The following is a 17,733-nucleotide window of genomic DNA, read 5'->3' on the forward strand; positions in this document are numbered from 1 at the left end:
ATATATATGGCACTTACGAAAAATTTAGTTTTCATCCGCCGCTCGTCTTCTATCCAACTTCATCGCCCGATATTGTCGCCGCCGCCGCCGCGCTGTCGCCCATCGCTCGCCGCCACCGCCCGTCGTCGCCGTCCCCGCCGCGCGCCGTACGTCGTCCCCATCCCGCGCCTTCGTCCCCGTCGCCCCCGCTGCCGCCCCGTACAACGTCGCTGTCTCGATCGCCCACGCTCGTACACACAGACACATACACACACACATACACACACACACACATACACACACAGACACACACACACACACAAACACACATTTTTTTACTTATTTTCTTTTCTCTGTTGTTTAGATTAATGTTAGATGAATTACGTAGATAAGAATGTCAGAATGTTAATTAATGTTAGATGAATCAGATAAAAAAGTTGTTAAATAGTCAAGTCAATTGTTAGATGAATTAGGTATATATATATATATATATATATATATATATATATATAAGAGATTTGAACTAGTTGAATTAATATAACTAGTTTATTTTTAGTAAGAAAATTAATAGAAGTAGTTTATTTTTAGTAAGAAAATTTAGGTATATGAGATTATTTGAAATAGTTGAATTAATATAACTAGTTTATTTTTATTAAATGCTTAGCTGAACTAGTTCAATTAATAGAACTAGTTTATTTTTAGTAAGAAAATTTAGGTATATGAGATTTGATGATCTAATCAAAATATTACTATATAGAACTACCTACTTTATTATATAGAGATTTGATCATCTAATTAACATTTTACTATATAGAACTAGCTACCTTATTTTTAGTAAGAAAATTTAATAGAACTAGTTTAGTTGAATTAGTTGAACTAGTTAGTTGAATTAGTTGAGCTACTTTATTTAAGTATATTTTCCTAAGTGCTTAATTGAATTAGTTGAATTAATAGAACTAATAAGTGTTTAATGTTTCACCTATGAACATAGGAATGTCGTCTGACGACGAACACGATTTCATTATGTGCGAATACTGCGAAGACCAGCGCGGCCTGTGCGGCAGAAATTTTCTAGTTGATGATAGGCGCTTCAGCATCAAGTTGGATGAGAACTTCGAAGTGGATACAGTAAGTCAGAACGACAAGTCTTTTTTCATTATTAAGCATGAGTTATTCTTTATTTGCTTCAACTTTTAATTTTAATTTTTCACTATTCTACTAGCGTATCCCCTGCCATGCAAGAATTTTTGTCTTGGATAAGACAGGTTTCAGTCCTAACAAAACTATGGAGGTAAAAAAAGTTTACTTGAAGACCAAGCATGGTTATACCTTGAACGTCAAATTATACAATATAGACACATACACCTATTTTGAATGCAAAACTTGGCAAGAACTTCGCAAGGTTTATGCATTTGAGCCTGATATGGTTATCACCTTTGATATTCGTCCGGAAGATGATATTGAAGGTAATAGAGACATCTGGATCGATGTGCAGACGCCTCCAGTTCTACCATTATGTGAGTTTCTCAACCATATTTATGTCTTCGATATTGTTTATTCAAAAATAGTTGACAAGTAATTTTTATTGACAGCTTATTTCCAATCAAGCAAACATGTCCGGCGCTTAGTAGATAGGACCGTCCACTGTCCCGGGGCTGAACTAAACTGCGAGGAGACAAGTCATTATGTTTCATGGCTTGAGGATCTTGATGCTGTCAAGACAAATTTTTTTCCTGCACTTACAAATGTTAGCACTTAAAACGTGCGCCCAATAGTGTTCGTACCGAACTACGGTCACATATATTTAGAAAAGATGGTAAGATTTCTACTATTTCTCTTCAGTGCATCTTTTGCATACATTATTTTTTAAAGCTAAACTTCATTGCTAAGTATGTTACTATACGATATTTTTCAACAGGGACTTCCGATGAATGTTGTGCCTGATTGGATCGAGACTAAAGGTACCATGAATATTGTTAGCTTACGACCAAGATATCCTACAATGCACTTTAGTGCATTCAGGTTTTCTATTAGCAATGAATGCTTAATAGTAAAAGACTGGAGCAAAATTGTGAACGATCGCAGAGAAGTACTAGGGGGCAGCAATCAGAAGCGCAACCCACGATTAGAAGACAGGTTAATCTGCATGCTCCAATATGATAAATCAGGAAAGGTATACATGTTCTATGCTATTTTTACCTGAGAGAGAGCAGCAGGAGTGATTAGCTAGTTCATGCTCTTAGTACTTGTGCTCTCATGTCCGTGTTCTTCGTCCTGAACTTAATCTCAAAGAGTGATTTGCTTTTGTGGTGTTATGAACGCTTATAATATCATTACCATGTTGAACTCGATGATATCTTTGCTTCTGGTACTAGTGAATATTTCTTCTTTAAGCTAGTGTTGGTGGTGATTAGATAGCAGTAATGACTATATGATGATTAAGTAGTGGTAATGAGACGACTATTATATGATGATTTTTAGCTAGCTATGAAAACTGTTGTTGGTGATGATATATATGATGCATGAGTTTTTATATTAATATGATGATGATGATGATGATGAGTTATTATATCATTTATGAAAGAAACCGCAGATTAGTTTCAACTGGATGGATTCTAGCTAAGTGATCAAGTATATGCCATATCCATATTACCTCGATCACTTAATTAGGTGATCAAGTATAATATGGATATGGCATATACTTGATGACTTAGCTGGGATCCACATGCATCCAGTCAAACTAATCTGTGGTACTTTCACCTAATGATTTAACAATTCATTATAATGTAAAACAATCACTAAATTAAATTGAAAACACAAAATTAAAGTAAAAATAAAAAATAAAATCAAAACACACCCAAACATTTAGTACTGGTTGGTGTTACCAACCGGTACTAATGTCCTACGCGCCCCCGGAGCTGACTCGTGCCACGTGGTTGCCCTTTAGCGCCGGTTCGTGCGGAACCGGTACTAGGGGGGGGGGGGCTTTAGTCCCCACAGTTTAGTGCCGGTTACCGAACCGACACTAAAGGGCCTTACGAACCGGTGCTATAGCCCGGTTCTGCACTAGTGTTTTACTCTCCCTGGTATATTAGAACAGAAGTTTTGGCTAAACATAATCACTCCATTCCTCAAAAGCTTAAGGTTCTAGTGGATTCTGCTAATCCCCATATCAATGTAACTAGTGTATACACTTTCTTATGGTGTCTTTGGAAAGCACGGAATGATGCCTTGTTTGGTAGAAAGTTTTGTAAACCATCACAGGTATACCCGGTGGCAAATGCGATCTTACAAGGCCCAAAACTAAAAGATGAGATGGCAGGAACTGTTGTTGTACAACGATCATCAACCACACAAGACCCATCTTTAGTTGCAGGACAAGGAATTTTCTGTGATGCGGCCTGGACAAATGAGGACAATATATGCAACCATCACCAGCAGGTATCGTGTCATCATCCAACTTGGAGAAAATGGTCATTGTTAGTAGCTGCAGGCTTCAGCTATGTCTCCTCCTGTCTCATCCGCTCTCCAAGTTGAAGCGTACGGGCTTCTATTGGCCACAATGTTAGCACAAAGTCTTCACATCCCGGAACCACAATACTACACGGATTGCTCCATACTCGCATCGGCAGCTGCAGCGAGTTCCATCTTCCAAGTCACAAGTCACTCGAACATAAGGCCCATTCTTACTTGCATACATGTGTTGTTATCTTTTATCCACACCAGAGTAGCACACAGGTGTTTTAATGTCAAAACACATCATCAAGCAAAGTTAGTGATCAAAATTGAAAATAGGCCTCTAGCCTTTCGTTGTATCTCTTCAGATGCATAGGACATTGTATTGCGAGAGATGTGTCCTCGCCATGTCAAGTGTGAGACCATTCGCACTACTCTCTATAAAATGTTGGTAATGGAATAAAATCTTTTGTTGGTCAAAAAAATATAAAAAAGCATTAAAATGCATGGGTTCATTTGGATTGTGCAGAGCAAAATACTGAAATTTGAGTTTGATTTTTTTGTAGGGCGTTAGAAATGCATATGAATATGGTAGATTACCGTTTCCGAACCAACATTGTTTCATTACTATACTATGTCTGATTCCGCATAATCCGATCTGAATGTCTTTTTAAGTCGTTTTCTTTTATTTGAGACCCATCATCACTTCGCCATGTCAATTAGAACGTGCGCGTGCGCTAACCAACCTATACTTGGATGGTTAGAAGTACAGTGGTATCCCTAACCCACCAGAATTCAATTTCTGGTGTTCTTATTATTCTGGATTTGTTTTAGAATTTCCGACGATGCGCCTTCAATGGAAGAAGACGTTATCGTCGACTACGAGACGCCTATGATGACTTCGTCAATTTCAAAATGATATATCAACTCAATCTCTCATAGGTGCTCATAAGATAAGGTGTTTGTGTCTTCATAAAAGTGATATATATGAGCGCCCATGTATGTACTGTGTTTAAAAGAAAAGAGTGTGCCCGCGCTCTAGAGCCGAGTACTCCTCTAGAGCCCACCGTCACGCTCGGTCCAAAACCGACAGCGTACACACAGAGAGGCAGCTGGCTCGACCGTTCTGGGCCATCATTTCTTGGCCTCTTCGTGAAAGTGTGGTTGTCATCACCGGCGGGTGTGGCCGTGGCAGTACCACGTCCAAAAGTTTCCAAATCATGCATGCACCCATCCGTCGTACGTGCTCTGCCTGATGAAGCCGTACGTACGTGTAGACAAATTAGCTAGCTAGCTACGGACGGGCCTCATATTAGTTTAGCTGGCGCGTGCCGTGTGTTGTTGACATCCACACCACATGTGTGCATGCATCGTCCCTCTCCATCAAATTTTCTAGTTAGGTGGTATGCGCGCGTGCCGTGTCGTTGATCTCCATGCATGTAAGTGTGCATGCTCCTTCGATCAATTGCTTTTCTTTCATCAAACCTATATCGTTGTAGCCAAAATACATTGATGTGTGTGACAGCACAAGCTACCGTTTCGTGCTGATACATGCACCCGTATATCCGCCCACACAATCTTGCTGCTATATACCTATACGTGCGGCTGTGCTTTGAGGCCGAGGGTATCTGACAAGCCAAGAGCAAGGCCAATTGTATATCCAACTTATTATGACTATATGTTGTTGTCATGCCATCTACATGTATCATTTATATTCTCTTATATAGAAAGGTTGGCTATAAGAACAATTCTAGTAGAATCGTCATATCTGTGATGGCCATAATGCATATGAAACGCGGTTCAATAGCGCTTCCATAGACCACCCGGGATTTTGCTAGCCCAAGCCCATATACTTCCAGTCTAAATACAAATACAGCCAAGCTACAGTCCTTTTAACTCTTCACCGGCGGCTATTTGTTTCTCAATTTCTTATTTCGTGCTTCAGGCGTCGTTTGCTTCAGTTTCGGTACATAGTGTAAACCCTCTCCCAATGTTAGGTAAGTTGGATGGGCCATCCTTTTAACTCTTCACCGGTTTTGGGAACCTTCTAGAGGTAGCCTCCAATTTTTGGGGGGCTGGTTTCTCTATTTTTTTACTTAGGTTTTGTTTGGTCGGTTTCACATTCTTCTTTTTCGTCTTTGTTTTTTTTTCCTTTTTCATGTTTTCGTTTCTCTTTTTTGGTTGGGTTTGGATCCATTTCTTGGAAGCTTGTGGAAGTTTTCTCACAGACTTGGAAGCTTCTAGAAGCTTCAGACTGCCTTTTGATATCTTTTTATATGTATTTTTCTGTTTTATATTATTTTGTTTTTAAAAATAATTTGAACAATTTTAAAATTCATGAAATTTTTCCTAATTTGTGAACTTTCCAAAATTTAATGAGCTTTTTCAAATCTGGGAACCATTTTTCAAATTTATGAACTTTTAAAATTCATGATATATTAAAATTCATCAAAAAATCCAATGCATGAACACTTTTCAAACCTATGAACTTTTTCAAATCCACAAACTTTTTCCAGGTTCATGAACTTTTTTCAAATTCACAAAAATTAAATTCGTATTTTTTTCACATTAATTACCTTTTCTCAAATTCATTAACCTTTTCAAATCGGTGAATGTTTCCAAAATTTATGAACATTTTTTATTTTAAAAATTGATAGCCGGTTTTGTTTTGTAAAATAATATAGCGCAAGTAGCTATCTAAATCAGACAAGTAAGGTTTTTTCTTTGAAAAAAAGATAAGAATAAGAGGCTCACCATGGTGGTGCCGGGGACGAAATAGCGCAGGCGATCGACGGCGGTGAGGATGGAGACAGGGATGGGACGGCACCCTACACATGTGCAAACTAAGAAGTAGTTAATTTGAGATCAAATTGTGCATCTAAATCAAATAAACTCACACACATATACACTCCTCCACTAAAACCCATAAACCACTCTATTTCTAGAGCATTTTAATGAGCTAAACCAGCAGTGAGAGATGAAAGGATGAAGTTGCTAATCTTTTAGAACACTTGTGCAGTTGGTGCACCGCCAAACCTAGAGAAATCTTGAGGAAAATGCCGCTTGGAGATCGAGCTTGGAGAGGAGAAAGCTTAAGTGTGGCTTGGGCATTTCATCGAACACCTCATGTGCGTTGGAGGTGAGAGTAGAGCAGCACACACCTCCCACATGCCCGCTGACCAAAAAAACAGAGGAGTGAGGATGCAAGGACGAGCATATATATAGGCATCTCTTTAGTCCTGGTTGATGGCTAGAACCGGGACAGAAGACTGACCATTAGTCTGAGTTCCAGCCACCAATCGGGACTAAAGAGGCTGCGCCAGGAGTGAGGTCCTTTAGTCCCGGTTCATGTCTGGAACCAGGACTAAAGAGGTCAGACGAATCGGGACTAGTGTCTGCCGAGGCCCGGCCGGTGCCCTGGCTGCTCGAACCGGGATTGATACACCCATTAATCCCGGTTCATAACACGATTGGGACTAATGCTTTGATCTAGTTACTGGTGGCCATTTACTACTGCTATAATACTGATAGTAACATCTTTACTACGTCCTACAGTCCTGGTTACTCATGGTAGGAATTAACAATTGGGCTGGGCACTTTTACGATGTTACGATGGTCAAGTACGATGAAGTGACATGTAGGCGCGCGAGGGATGGCTCTATTAATTAGCGCCTGGTGATGGTAACCTGTTACTATTCTTTTTTCTCGGAGGAAGTTGGCAAAGCGCGTGGAGTAGTTTTGGTCGTAAGACGTTACGGTCAGTTTTCAATAATGCTAAACATACAAAGAGTTATACATAATTATACGCTGATTATGATTTTTTTATCTACTAATCAATCATAAACTTGCACCCTGCTGATTTTCAGGGGGTTGGCCGCCTTCCTACTTATTGACCAATCAAATTAATCCTTTTTGTAAAATCTTATAACTCGTTTGTACGTTTAGCATTACTCGTCAATTTTATCCCACGTCGTGCGCGCCCTTCGGCCTAGTTAGCGCGTCGGGCTACTTAACGCGTACTGGCCGACTGGTTCGAAGTGGCCGCAGCATAGGATAGGCCACAATGCGCTCACACATAGTTTAGCAAATCTATATATATATACACTTACCCCCTGTAATTTTTGTACCAAGAAAAAACAATACAAAGTATACGAACGGCTTGACACGAGCCTTTGGCCATCATCAACAAGTCTATCGATCAGTTTGTTTCCTTCGCAAGTGTTTCGGCGACGACGCTGAAGTACATCGATCCAATCGATCGAATCGTCGCTAGGTGAAGCCTGCTCCACGAACGGAAGTTGGCGGCTGGGTACACACACGTACGCTAGCTTCCCGTAGGTCAATCAAGCAGCTAGCTGGGTTGTTTGCATTGCTAGCTTTGTACGTGCGTCTCTATATGGCTCCTGTGGTGATTTGATCTAGAGTTTAAAAAACAACAGTCTCCACTAACACTGCCACTACGCATGCATGATGTGTGCAACCTAGCTCCATACAAATAAGCCACTAGGACCGTACCAATGCCGCACGCCAGAACCAACATACTATCTTCGCATTTTTTTGCAAGTCACACACACACACACACACACACACACACGCACACGCACACGCACACGCACACACACACACACACACACACACACCACCGCAGCAAAGTAGTTCCGGCGGGTATTACATCGCCGGCGCCATGGCCGACCGGAGTAAGAAGCCGTACGTGGTGGCAGTAGCAATCCAGGCCATCTACACGGGCCTCTTCGTCGTCTCTAAGGCTGCCTTTGACAGCGGCATCAACACCAATATCTTCATCTTCTACCGCCTCGCTGCTGCCACCGCGCTCCTCCTCCCAATCGCGCTTATCGACTCCATTTGCCGCAGGAGCCGATCAACCACGGCAACACCTGCACCAGCATTGTCATGCCGGCTGCTCTTCAAGCTCTTCCTATACGCCTTACTTGGGTATATACATATATTAACATATTAGCTTGTACTTCATCCGTTTCACAATGTAGTGCATACATATTTTTTTTGAAAAGTCAACTTCTTTAACCAAATTTGTAGAGAAAGCTATTTATATATACAATACCAAAAATATAAAATATGAAACCACATCTTATGATGAATCTAATGACATATGTTTGGCACTCTAGATGTAAATGTTTTTCTCAAAAAAATTGGTCAAAGTTTATGAGGTTCGACTCTTCAAAAAATTAATATGCACTACATTATGGAATGCAGGGAGTATTTGGCAATCCTCCTCTTTTCTTTCTTTCAAAAATGCAGTCAGAGTTCAAACTCATTTCAACATTGAGTTAATTATTTTACACAAGAGGGATATAATAGGGTTCAAGTTCTTGATACAGACATATTTTGGCCCACACAAATATATCAGTCATTTCCACATTGAGTTTAGACAATTTTTAGCTAAAAAATGAATTTAGTCTGTATCTAGTCCCAAAATTTTATGACAAAAATACCACTGGATATATCCAAATATTGGAAATTTGTTTAAATTCTAGATTGTGGACGACTGTGGTAGCAAGAGGAAGAAAATAATTTTCAATAATAATAATAATTTTGATTTTAAGGGGGAAAATGCCACAGTGGGGTCCATGCATGTATCCATACATGAATATTGATTTTTAGGGGGGAAATCTAATAAAAGTTCGGTTTTGATTTTACAGTAGTCCATGCATATGTATCCATACATCAATTTTGCATCCATTGTCATAATTTGGTCATTATACGTGCATGCATATTGCAGGAACACCTTCACCCTGAATGTGTACAACATGAGCTTGAAGCAGACTTCGGCGACGGTGGGGTCAGCGGCCATCAACTCCATGCCCGTTGCCACCTTCCTCCTCGCGGTGCTTCTGCGGATGGAGGCGGTGAAGCTCCGGAACCGCTCTGGATTAGGCAAGCTCACCGGTGTCGCTCTTTGCCTCGCTGGAGTGTTGGTCATCGCCTTCTACGATGGCCCGTCCATACGCCCCCTTGCCCACAACCCCGTCTTCGCTCACAAGCCAAACAGTGTCAGCAGTAGCGCTGCTTGGATCAAAGGCACCTTCCTTCTCATCCTCGCTTGTGCAACCTGGTCTCTCTGGATTGTCATGCAGGTTATAATCAATATATAATTTTGCATGTGCGTGCAATTAATTCTGCAACGCACATGCATGTATGTTAATTTGCTTTTTCTAGTTTATTTATTTGCATATGGTCTTACATGAATGCATGTGTAATGCATGCAGGTTCCATTGCTTAAAGAATATCCAAACAAATTGATGGCCACGGCGCTGCAATGCCTGTTTGGTGCACTTCAGTCCTTTCTCGTGGCAATGGTGGTTGAAAGGGACTTCACCAAATGGAAGCTTGGGCTGGATATTGGCCTCCTTGCGGTCTTCTACTCGGTTCGTTTGAGCTAGCTAGTTTTTATTTTATCTTGGTGAATATTAAAAGTAGTCGAGTAATTTTAATTTTAAGTGTACAAACTGATGAGGCTGATGCATACAACTCATTCACACCACACTTGGTTAATTGTTACAGGCCTTCTTAGGAACGGGTGCATTAATGTACCTACAGGCATGGTGTGTGGAGATGAGAGGGCCGGTGTTTGTCGCGACGTGGAGTCCATTGGCATTAATTTTCACTATCTTTTGCTCATCATTCTTCCTTGGAGAAGCCATTCACCTTGGGAGGTAATCCTTTGAAACAAAACATAAACAACTTTTATGAAGTGGAAACATACACCATGGTCGAATGACAAAGTGGAGAATATATTCTAAAGCTATTGAGAGGAGCGATGTCTATTCAGCCAAGTAAATGATATCTGCAAGGAGTGGTATGAGTTTTTAGGGGAACGTGCTGAAACCCCTAAAACCTAAGACAATACTGCTCCCCTGCCAAAAGATTGTTGACAAGATAGAAGCTGAAGCATTTTAACTATTTTAAATTAATGGCATGAATGATTGTGTTTATGATCAAAATACTGTTTGTTTTGTAGTATTTTGGGAGGAATTCTACTAGTTGGTGGACTATACAGTGTACTATGGGGTAAAAGCAAGGAAAAAGAAATTAATATGGCATTAGTGGTCCCCGAGGAAAGTCAAGTTCAAGGAGACGGAGCGGCAATACAGAAGAAACACGAAGAGGCAGAACTAACATCACAAGTTTAAAGCTTAGCTAACACATGTTAAATTGATAAGACACTTGTAAAAAAGTCAAATACACAAGATCAGTACATATGTAATATCATGGGTATTACTTGTGCACAAAAGAAGAAACCTTAAAGTATATACTTCTTGTGTTACATGTTGATTTGGATACTAATAAACGATTTTCAATATTACACTTCTAACGTTAATATAGAAGATCTGTTTTACATACGAAATGTATAATTTTGAATATATTGTTTATGATTTACGTGCTATTATAAGCTTAGCATTTTAGTTGGTATGTTCCTTCGTATAGATGGTCAAAGTACTGAATGTTTGACTAATTTTAGTGTACAACAGCAGCAAGAACAACAACAACAACAGCAACAGCAACAGCAACAGCAACAGCAACAGCAAACGGAATAAAATCTTCGGGAACGTGATTTTCTCACCGAACGTGATCCAGGAGACTTGGACCCTACTCCAGGGAGTCAAAGAGGAGGTCACGAGGGTGGGGGGCGCCCCCCCCAGGGCGCGCCCCCTGCCTCGTGGGCCCCTCGGTGCTCCACCGACGTACTCCTTCCTCCTATATATACCAACGTACCCCCAAACGATCAGAACAGGAGCCAAAAACCTAATTCCACCGCTGCAACTTTCTGTATCCACGAGATCTCATCTTGGGGCCTGTTCCGGAGCTCCGCCGGAAGAGGGTCGTCATCACGGAGGGCTTCTACATCATCCTAGCCCCTCCGATGAAGTGTGAGTAGTTTACCTCAGACCTTCGGGTCCATTGTTAGTAGCTAGATGGCTTCTTCTCTCTCTTTGAATCTCAATACAAAGTTCTCCCCCTCTCTTGTGGAGATCTATTCGATGTAATCTTCTTTTTGTGGTGTGTTTGTTGAGACCGATGAATTGTGGGTTTATGATCAAGTCTATCTATGAATAATATTTGGATCTTCTCTGAATTCTTTTATGTATGATTGGTTATCTTTGCAAGTCTCTTCGAATTATCCGTTTGGTTTGGCCAACTAGATTGGTAGTTCTTGCCATGGGAGAAGTGCTTAGCTTTGGGTTCGATCTTGCGGTGTCCTTACCCAGTTACAGAAGGGGCAGCAAGGCACGTATTATATCGTTGCCATCGAGGATAACAAGATGGGGTTTATTTCATATTGCATGAATTTATCTCTCCACATCATGTCATCTTGCTTAAGGCGTTACTCTGTTTTTAACTTAATACTCTAGATGCATGCTGGATAGAGGTCGATGAGTGGAGTAATAGTAGTAGATGCAGAATCGTTTCGGTCTACTTGTCACGGACGTGATGCCTATATACATGATCATGCCTAGATATTCTCATAACTATGCTCAATTCTGTCAATTGCTCAACAGTAATTTCTTCACCCACCGTAGAATACTATGCTCTTGAGAGAAGCCACTAGTGAAACCTATGGCCCCCGGGTCTATTCTCATCATATCAATCTCCATCACTTTAATCTTGCTTTGCCTTTTACTTTTCTTTTACTTTTTACTTTGCATCTTTATACCAAAAATACCAAAAAATATTATATCTATCAGATCTCACTCTCGTAAGTGATCGTGAAGGGATTGACAACCCCTAATCGCGCTGGTTGCAAGTAGCTATCGTTTTGTGCAGGTACGAGGGACTTGATCGTGGCCTCCTACTAGATTGATACCTTGGTTCTCAAAAACTGAGGGAAATACATACGCTACTGTGCTGCATCATCCCTTCCTCTTCAGGGAAAACCAACGCAAGCTCAAGACGTAGCAAAGACATGAAGGCCGAAGACTGTACCCTTGTCCGGATTGGACTCTCCTAGGCGTGGAAGGCAAGCTTGGCGACCGACTATGAAGATTCCTTCTTATGTAACCGACTCTATGTAAACCCTAGATCCCCTCGGTGTCTATATAAACTGAAGGGGTTAGTCCGGAAAGGATATCCTCATTACCATATGTTGGGGAACGTAGTAATTCAAAAAAAATTCCTACGCACACGCAGGATCATGGTGATGCATAGCAACGAGAGGCGAGAGTGTCGTCCACGTACCATCGTAGACCGTTAAGCGGAAGCGTTATGACAACGCAGTTGATGTAGTCGTACGTCTTCACGATCGACCGATCCTCAGTACCGAACGTATGGCACTCCGTGTTCAGCACACGTTCAGCTCGGTGACGTCCTGCGAACTCACGATCCAGTAGAGCTCGGGGAAGAGTTTCGTCAGCACGACGGCGTGGTGATGAAGTTGATGAAGCTACCGTGGCAGGGCTTCGCCTAAGCACCGCTACAGTATGACCGAGGTGGATTATGGTGGAGGGGGGCACCGCACACGGCTGGGAGAGATCTTTGTGATCAACTTGTGTGTCTAGAGGTGCCCCCCTGCCCCTGTATATAAAGGAGCAAGGGTGAGGCCGGCCGGCCCTTGTTGGTGCGCCAGGAGGAGGAATCCTCCTCCTACTAGGAGTAGGATTCCCCTCTTTCCTACTCCTACTAGGAGGGGGAAAGGAAGGGAGAGAAAGAGAAGGAAAGGGGGGCGCCGCCCCCCTCTCCTAGTCCAATTCGGACCAGAGGAGAGGGGGCGCGCTGCCTGCCCTATGCCGGCCCCTCTCTCTTTCCCTTATGGCCCAACAAGGCCCATTAGCCTCCGGGGGGTTCCTTTAACCCCTCTAGTACTCCGGTAAAATCCCGATTTTACACGGAACTCTTCCGATGTCCAAATGTAGTCTTCCAATATATTACTCTTCATGTCTCGACCATTTCGAGACTCCTCGTCATGTCCGTGATCATATCTGGGACTCCGAACTACCTTTGGTACATCAAAACATATAAACTCATAAAACCGACCGTCATAGAACTTTAAGCGTGCGGACCCTACGGGTTCGAGAACTATGTAGACATGACCGAGACATGTCTCCGGTCAATAACCAATAGCGGAAACTAGATGCTCATATTGGTTCCTACATATTCTACGAAGATCTTTATCGGTTAAACCGCATAACACTATACGTTGTTCTCTTTGTCATCAGTATGTTACTTGCTCGAGATTCGATCGTCGGTATCCCAATACCTAGTTCAATCTCGTTACCGGCAAGTCTCTTTACTCGTTTCGTAATGCACTATCCCGCAACTAACTCATTAGTTGCATTGCTTGCAAGGCTTATAGTGATGTGCATTACCGAGAGGGCCTAGAGATACCTCTCCGACAATCGGAGTGACAAATCGTAATCTTGATCTATGCCAACTCAACAAGTACCATCAGAGACACATGTAGAGCACCTTTATAATCACCCAGTTACGTTGTGACGTTTGGTAGCACACAAAGTGTTCCTCCGGTATTCGGGAGTTGCATAATCTCATAGTCATAAGAACATGTATAAGTCATGAAGAAAGAAATAGCAGTAAACAAAAACGATCAAGTGCTAAGCTAACGGAATGGGTCAAGTCAATCACATCATTCTCCTAATAATGTGATCCCATTGATCAAATAACAACTCATGTCTATGGTTTCGAAACTTAACCATCTTTTATCAATGAGCTAGTCAAGTAGAGGGATACTAGTGACACTACGTTTGTCTATGTATTCACACATGTATTATGTTTCCGGTTAATACAATTCTAGCATGAATAATAAACATTTATCATGAAATAAGGAAATAAATAATAACTTTATTATTGCCTCTAGGGCATATTTCCTTCATTTGGCCCCTTGAACCGACGCATCATGCTCCAAGGCCTCGCATTTTTTCACCGCATCCTGGAGCTCCTGCTGGACTTCTTTGACCCGGGCCTTGGACTTCTTGCGGGCGGCTTGCTGCTGAACAGCCTTCTCTTCGGCCTCGCCCAGGGCCTTCTTCAGGGCCTCGACCTCGATCGCGGCTCCTGCACATATTACGACACCGCGGTCAATATACAATGCCTATCCTTTCCGAACACACCGCAAGTCGTCACTCACTTTGCTTCTCCTGGAGCCGAACCTTAACCTCGCCAAGCTCGTTCTTGGTCCGCTCCAGCCTTTGCCTCAGTTTAGAGACTTCGGCAGCATGCGAGGTCGCGGCCAACAGTGATGCCTGCTTATTCATACGTATTACGTTAGTCTCCTATAACAAAATATTGATCCTCTGTCTGCTTCTTCTTGCCGAACACCGGATAGTGTATCAGGGGCTACTGTCTACACGGGGTTTTTCTCTTCCTTACCTCGAAACCTGTTAATAGGCTGCTGTAGGCTTCATTCAGTCCACTCTTTGCGGACTGAATCTTCTCGATCACCGCACCCATAAGGACACGGTGCTCGTCCACGACGGAGGCGCCTCGAAGCGCCTCATCAGGTTATCCGACGCCCCTGGATGGACAGGGGCCACCGGTGGAAGCGATGCACCCCCCCTCCTTCAAAGGGGGCTGCTCGCCTGACTTCGGAACCATATGGGTCTCTGAAATCGTATTCGGCTGAGGGCCGAACTGGATGCGGCCCTCTTCGCCAATCTCCATGGGGATCGGCTCCATGTGTCCGGTAGTGGAGGTCTCGCCTTGTGGCGCCTCCCGGACAACGTCCTGGGTTCCTCCCCGGTTCGGAGTGGTCCTTTGGGATAACACTTTGGTGTCGTCCCTGCCCCCGGGGGAATAAGCAGGCGGTGGCGACATGCTCGCCATCTCCGATGGAGCCAACGAACCTCCAGATGAGGATCGCTGGATAAGGTCGTGGGCCAGACTGCAATAGTACAATTGACTATGTCAAGATAATGAAGAGAAAAGGGTCGGACGCGCGCATGAGCAAGCCATGTCACTTACGATGCGGCCGGGGGCTTAGTGCGGGGGCGCCTTTCCGGACTGCTATCAGCATCCCACGTGGTGTTGACCGCGGGGACGCTCTTCTCCTTCTTGGGCGTTTCCGCCTCCGGATGCGCCGAAGCCGCCCTCTTCTTCTTCCTCTCCTCAGGGGAAGGATTGCTTTCCTCCTCCTCTTCCTCGCCATTGTCCTCAGGGACAGAGGAATGAACTTCGTCGTCTTCGGACTTCACATCCAAAGTGCCCTTCCAACGGAGGCCACTCTTGGCCCCCTTGGCCTTCTTCTTGGCCTTCTTCTCCGGCGCCTTATAAGGCGCCAGCACCAGCATCTTCGCTAGACGCGGGATGACCGGTTCTTCAGGCAGCGGAGCCGAACACTAGATCCGCTTCGCCCTCTCCATCCAGTCCTGAAAAAGCAACAATAAAAGCTATGGCATCATCCTTGAAACAAACAAGTGGATAATGCATCAAAAAAGACATACCTCGCTAGCGAGGTGTTTACAATCGTGACCACGGTCTGAATCCGTGGCCGGTGGTTTCTCGTTGCCCTCAAAGAGAAACTTCCATGCGCCTTCGTGGGTTGTCTCAAAGAGCCTCACCAGGGTCTAATGCTTCTTCGGGTTGAACTCCCATAGAGGGCGGCTTCGGCGCTGGCACGGAAGGATCCGGGGAACTAGCATCACCTGGATCACATCGACAAGCTTGACTCTCTTGGTCACCATGCTTTGAACGCGCATTTACAGCGCTATCACCTCGTCAGGGGAACCCCAGTCCGGACTCTTCTCGACCCAGGAGGTGAGTCGCATGGGAGCGCTGGAGCGAAATTCGGTAGCTGCGGCCCAGGTGGTGCCGCGAGGTTCTGTGATGTAGAACCACTTCTTCTGCCACTCCTTTACTGTGTCCACAACAGTACCTTTGGGCCAAGAGACGTTGGACATCTTGCTCACCATAGCTCCTCCGCACTCCGCGTGCTGGCCATCCACCACATTTGGCTTCATGTTAAAGACTTTGAGCCACAGCCCGAAGTGGGGTTGGATGCGGAGAAAGGCCTCACACACGACGATAAACATCGAGATGTTGAGGAAGGAATTCGGGGACAGATCATGGAAATCTATCCCGTAATAATACATCAGCCCGCGGACGAAAGGGTGGAGTGGAAACCCTAGCCCGCGGAAGAAATGGGGGAGGAACACTACCCTCTCGGTGGGCTTCGGCATGGGGATGACTTGTCCCTCGGCCGGCAGGCGGTGGCTGATCTCCTTCGCCAAGTATCCGGCCGCCCGAAGCTCCGCAATGTTCTCCTCCTTGACGGAGGAGACCATCCACTTGCCCTGACCTCCGAATCTGAACATGGTTGCTTGAGTGGAAAGGAGATGAGAACTTGGGCGCTAGAGCTCGATATTAGAAAGGCGGAGACAGAGAGAGGGCGTGAGAGAGGAAGAGGGAGACGTTATCCCCTTATAAAGGCAACGAAGATTAAACGCCTCCTCACTCGCCTTAAGATCCGCCTGTTCCCTAGGGCTGTATAAACGGCACGGTTGTGTTACCCATGCTTGCATTGATGAGAATCCCGCGATAAGGGGACATGATCTCTGCTTTGATAAGACGTGCCAATGGCAACCGCGTCTCGGGACGTGGGGCTTCGAAACATGAAAACGGTTCAAAATTGTGACCGGACAGACGTGATGTCATGTTGTAAAAAACTGTCAGCGGATTAGACTCGTGTGAAAATATATTCTCTCTACGGTTATGTATGGTATGTGTGACAGGTCCGGATACTATCATCGCATCCGAAGACTATCTTGAAGTTCGGACAGAAGGGAACCCGCCTTGCAATGCCAAAGATAATCTGCGCGCTGGACTCCTCGTCATTGAAGCCAGGTTCAGGGGCTACTGAGGGAGTCCTGGACTAAGGGGTCCTCGGGCGTCCGGCCTGTTATCCATGGGCCGGACTGATGGGCTATGCAGACTTGAAAGCCAAAGACTGTACCCGTGTCCGGATTGGACTCTCTTTGGCGTGGAAGGCAAGTGGCGACCGACTATGAAGATTCCTTCTTATGTAACCGACTCTATGTAAACCCTAGATCCCCTCGGTGTCTATATAAACCGAAGGGGTTAGTCCGGAAAGGATATACTCATTACCATAGTCATTCAGGCTAGGCTTCTAGGGTTTAGTCATTACGATCTCGTGGTAGATAAACTCTTGTAACACCCATTGTCGGTGTCAAAACTGGCGGATCTCGGGTAGGGGGTCCCGAATTGTGCGTCTAGGCGGGATGGTAACAGGAGGCAAGGGACACGAAGTTTTACCCAGGTTCTGGCCCTCTTGATGGAGGTAAGACCCTACGTCCT

The 17,733-nt window shown here is 44.0% G+C and overlaps 1 protein-coding gene across 1 annotated transcript; it reads left to right on the plus strand.

The window, feature by feature from the left end:
* Positions 1-7,974: 7,974 nt before the first annotated feature.
* Positions 7,975-10,774, plus strand: LOC125536728 (WAT1-related protein At5g64700-like). The gene is made up of 5 exons (XM_048700008.1): positions 7,975-8,388; positions 9,194-9,548; positions 9,681-9,839; positions 9,976-10,127; positions 10,433-10,774. The coding sequence occupies exons 1-5, from the start codon at positions 8,120-8,122 to the stop codon at positions 10,602-10,604; spliced, it is 1,107 nt and encodes a 368-aa protein (XP_048555965.1). The 5' UTR covers positions 7,975-8,119; the 3' UTR covers positions 10,605-10,774.
* Positions 10,775-17,733: the final 6,959 nt, after the last annotated feature.

The sequence above is a fragment of the Triticum urartu genome, chromosome 1 (genome assembly GCF_003073215.2).
Source record: "Triticum urartu cultivar G1812 chromosome 1, Tu2.1, whole genome shotgun sequence".
Taxonomy (NCBI): domain Eukaryota; kingdom Viridiplantae; phylum Streptophyta; class Magnoliopsida; order Poales; family Poaceae; genus Triticum; species Triticum urartu.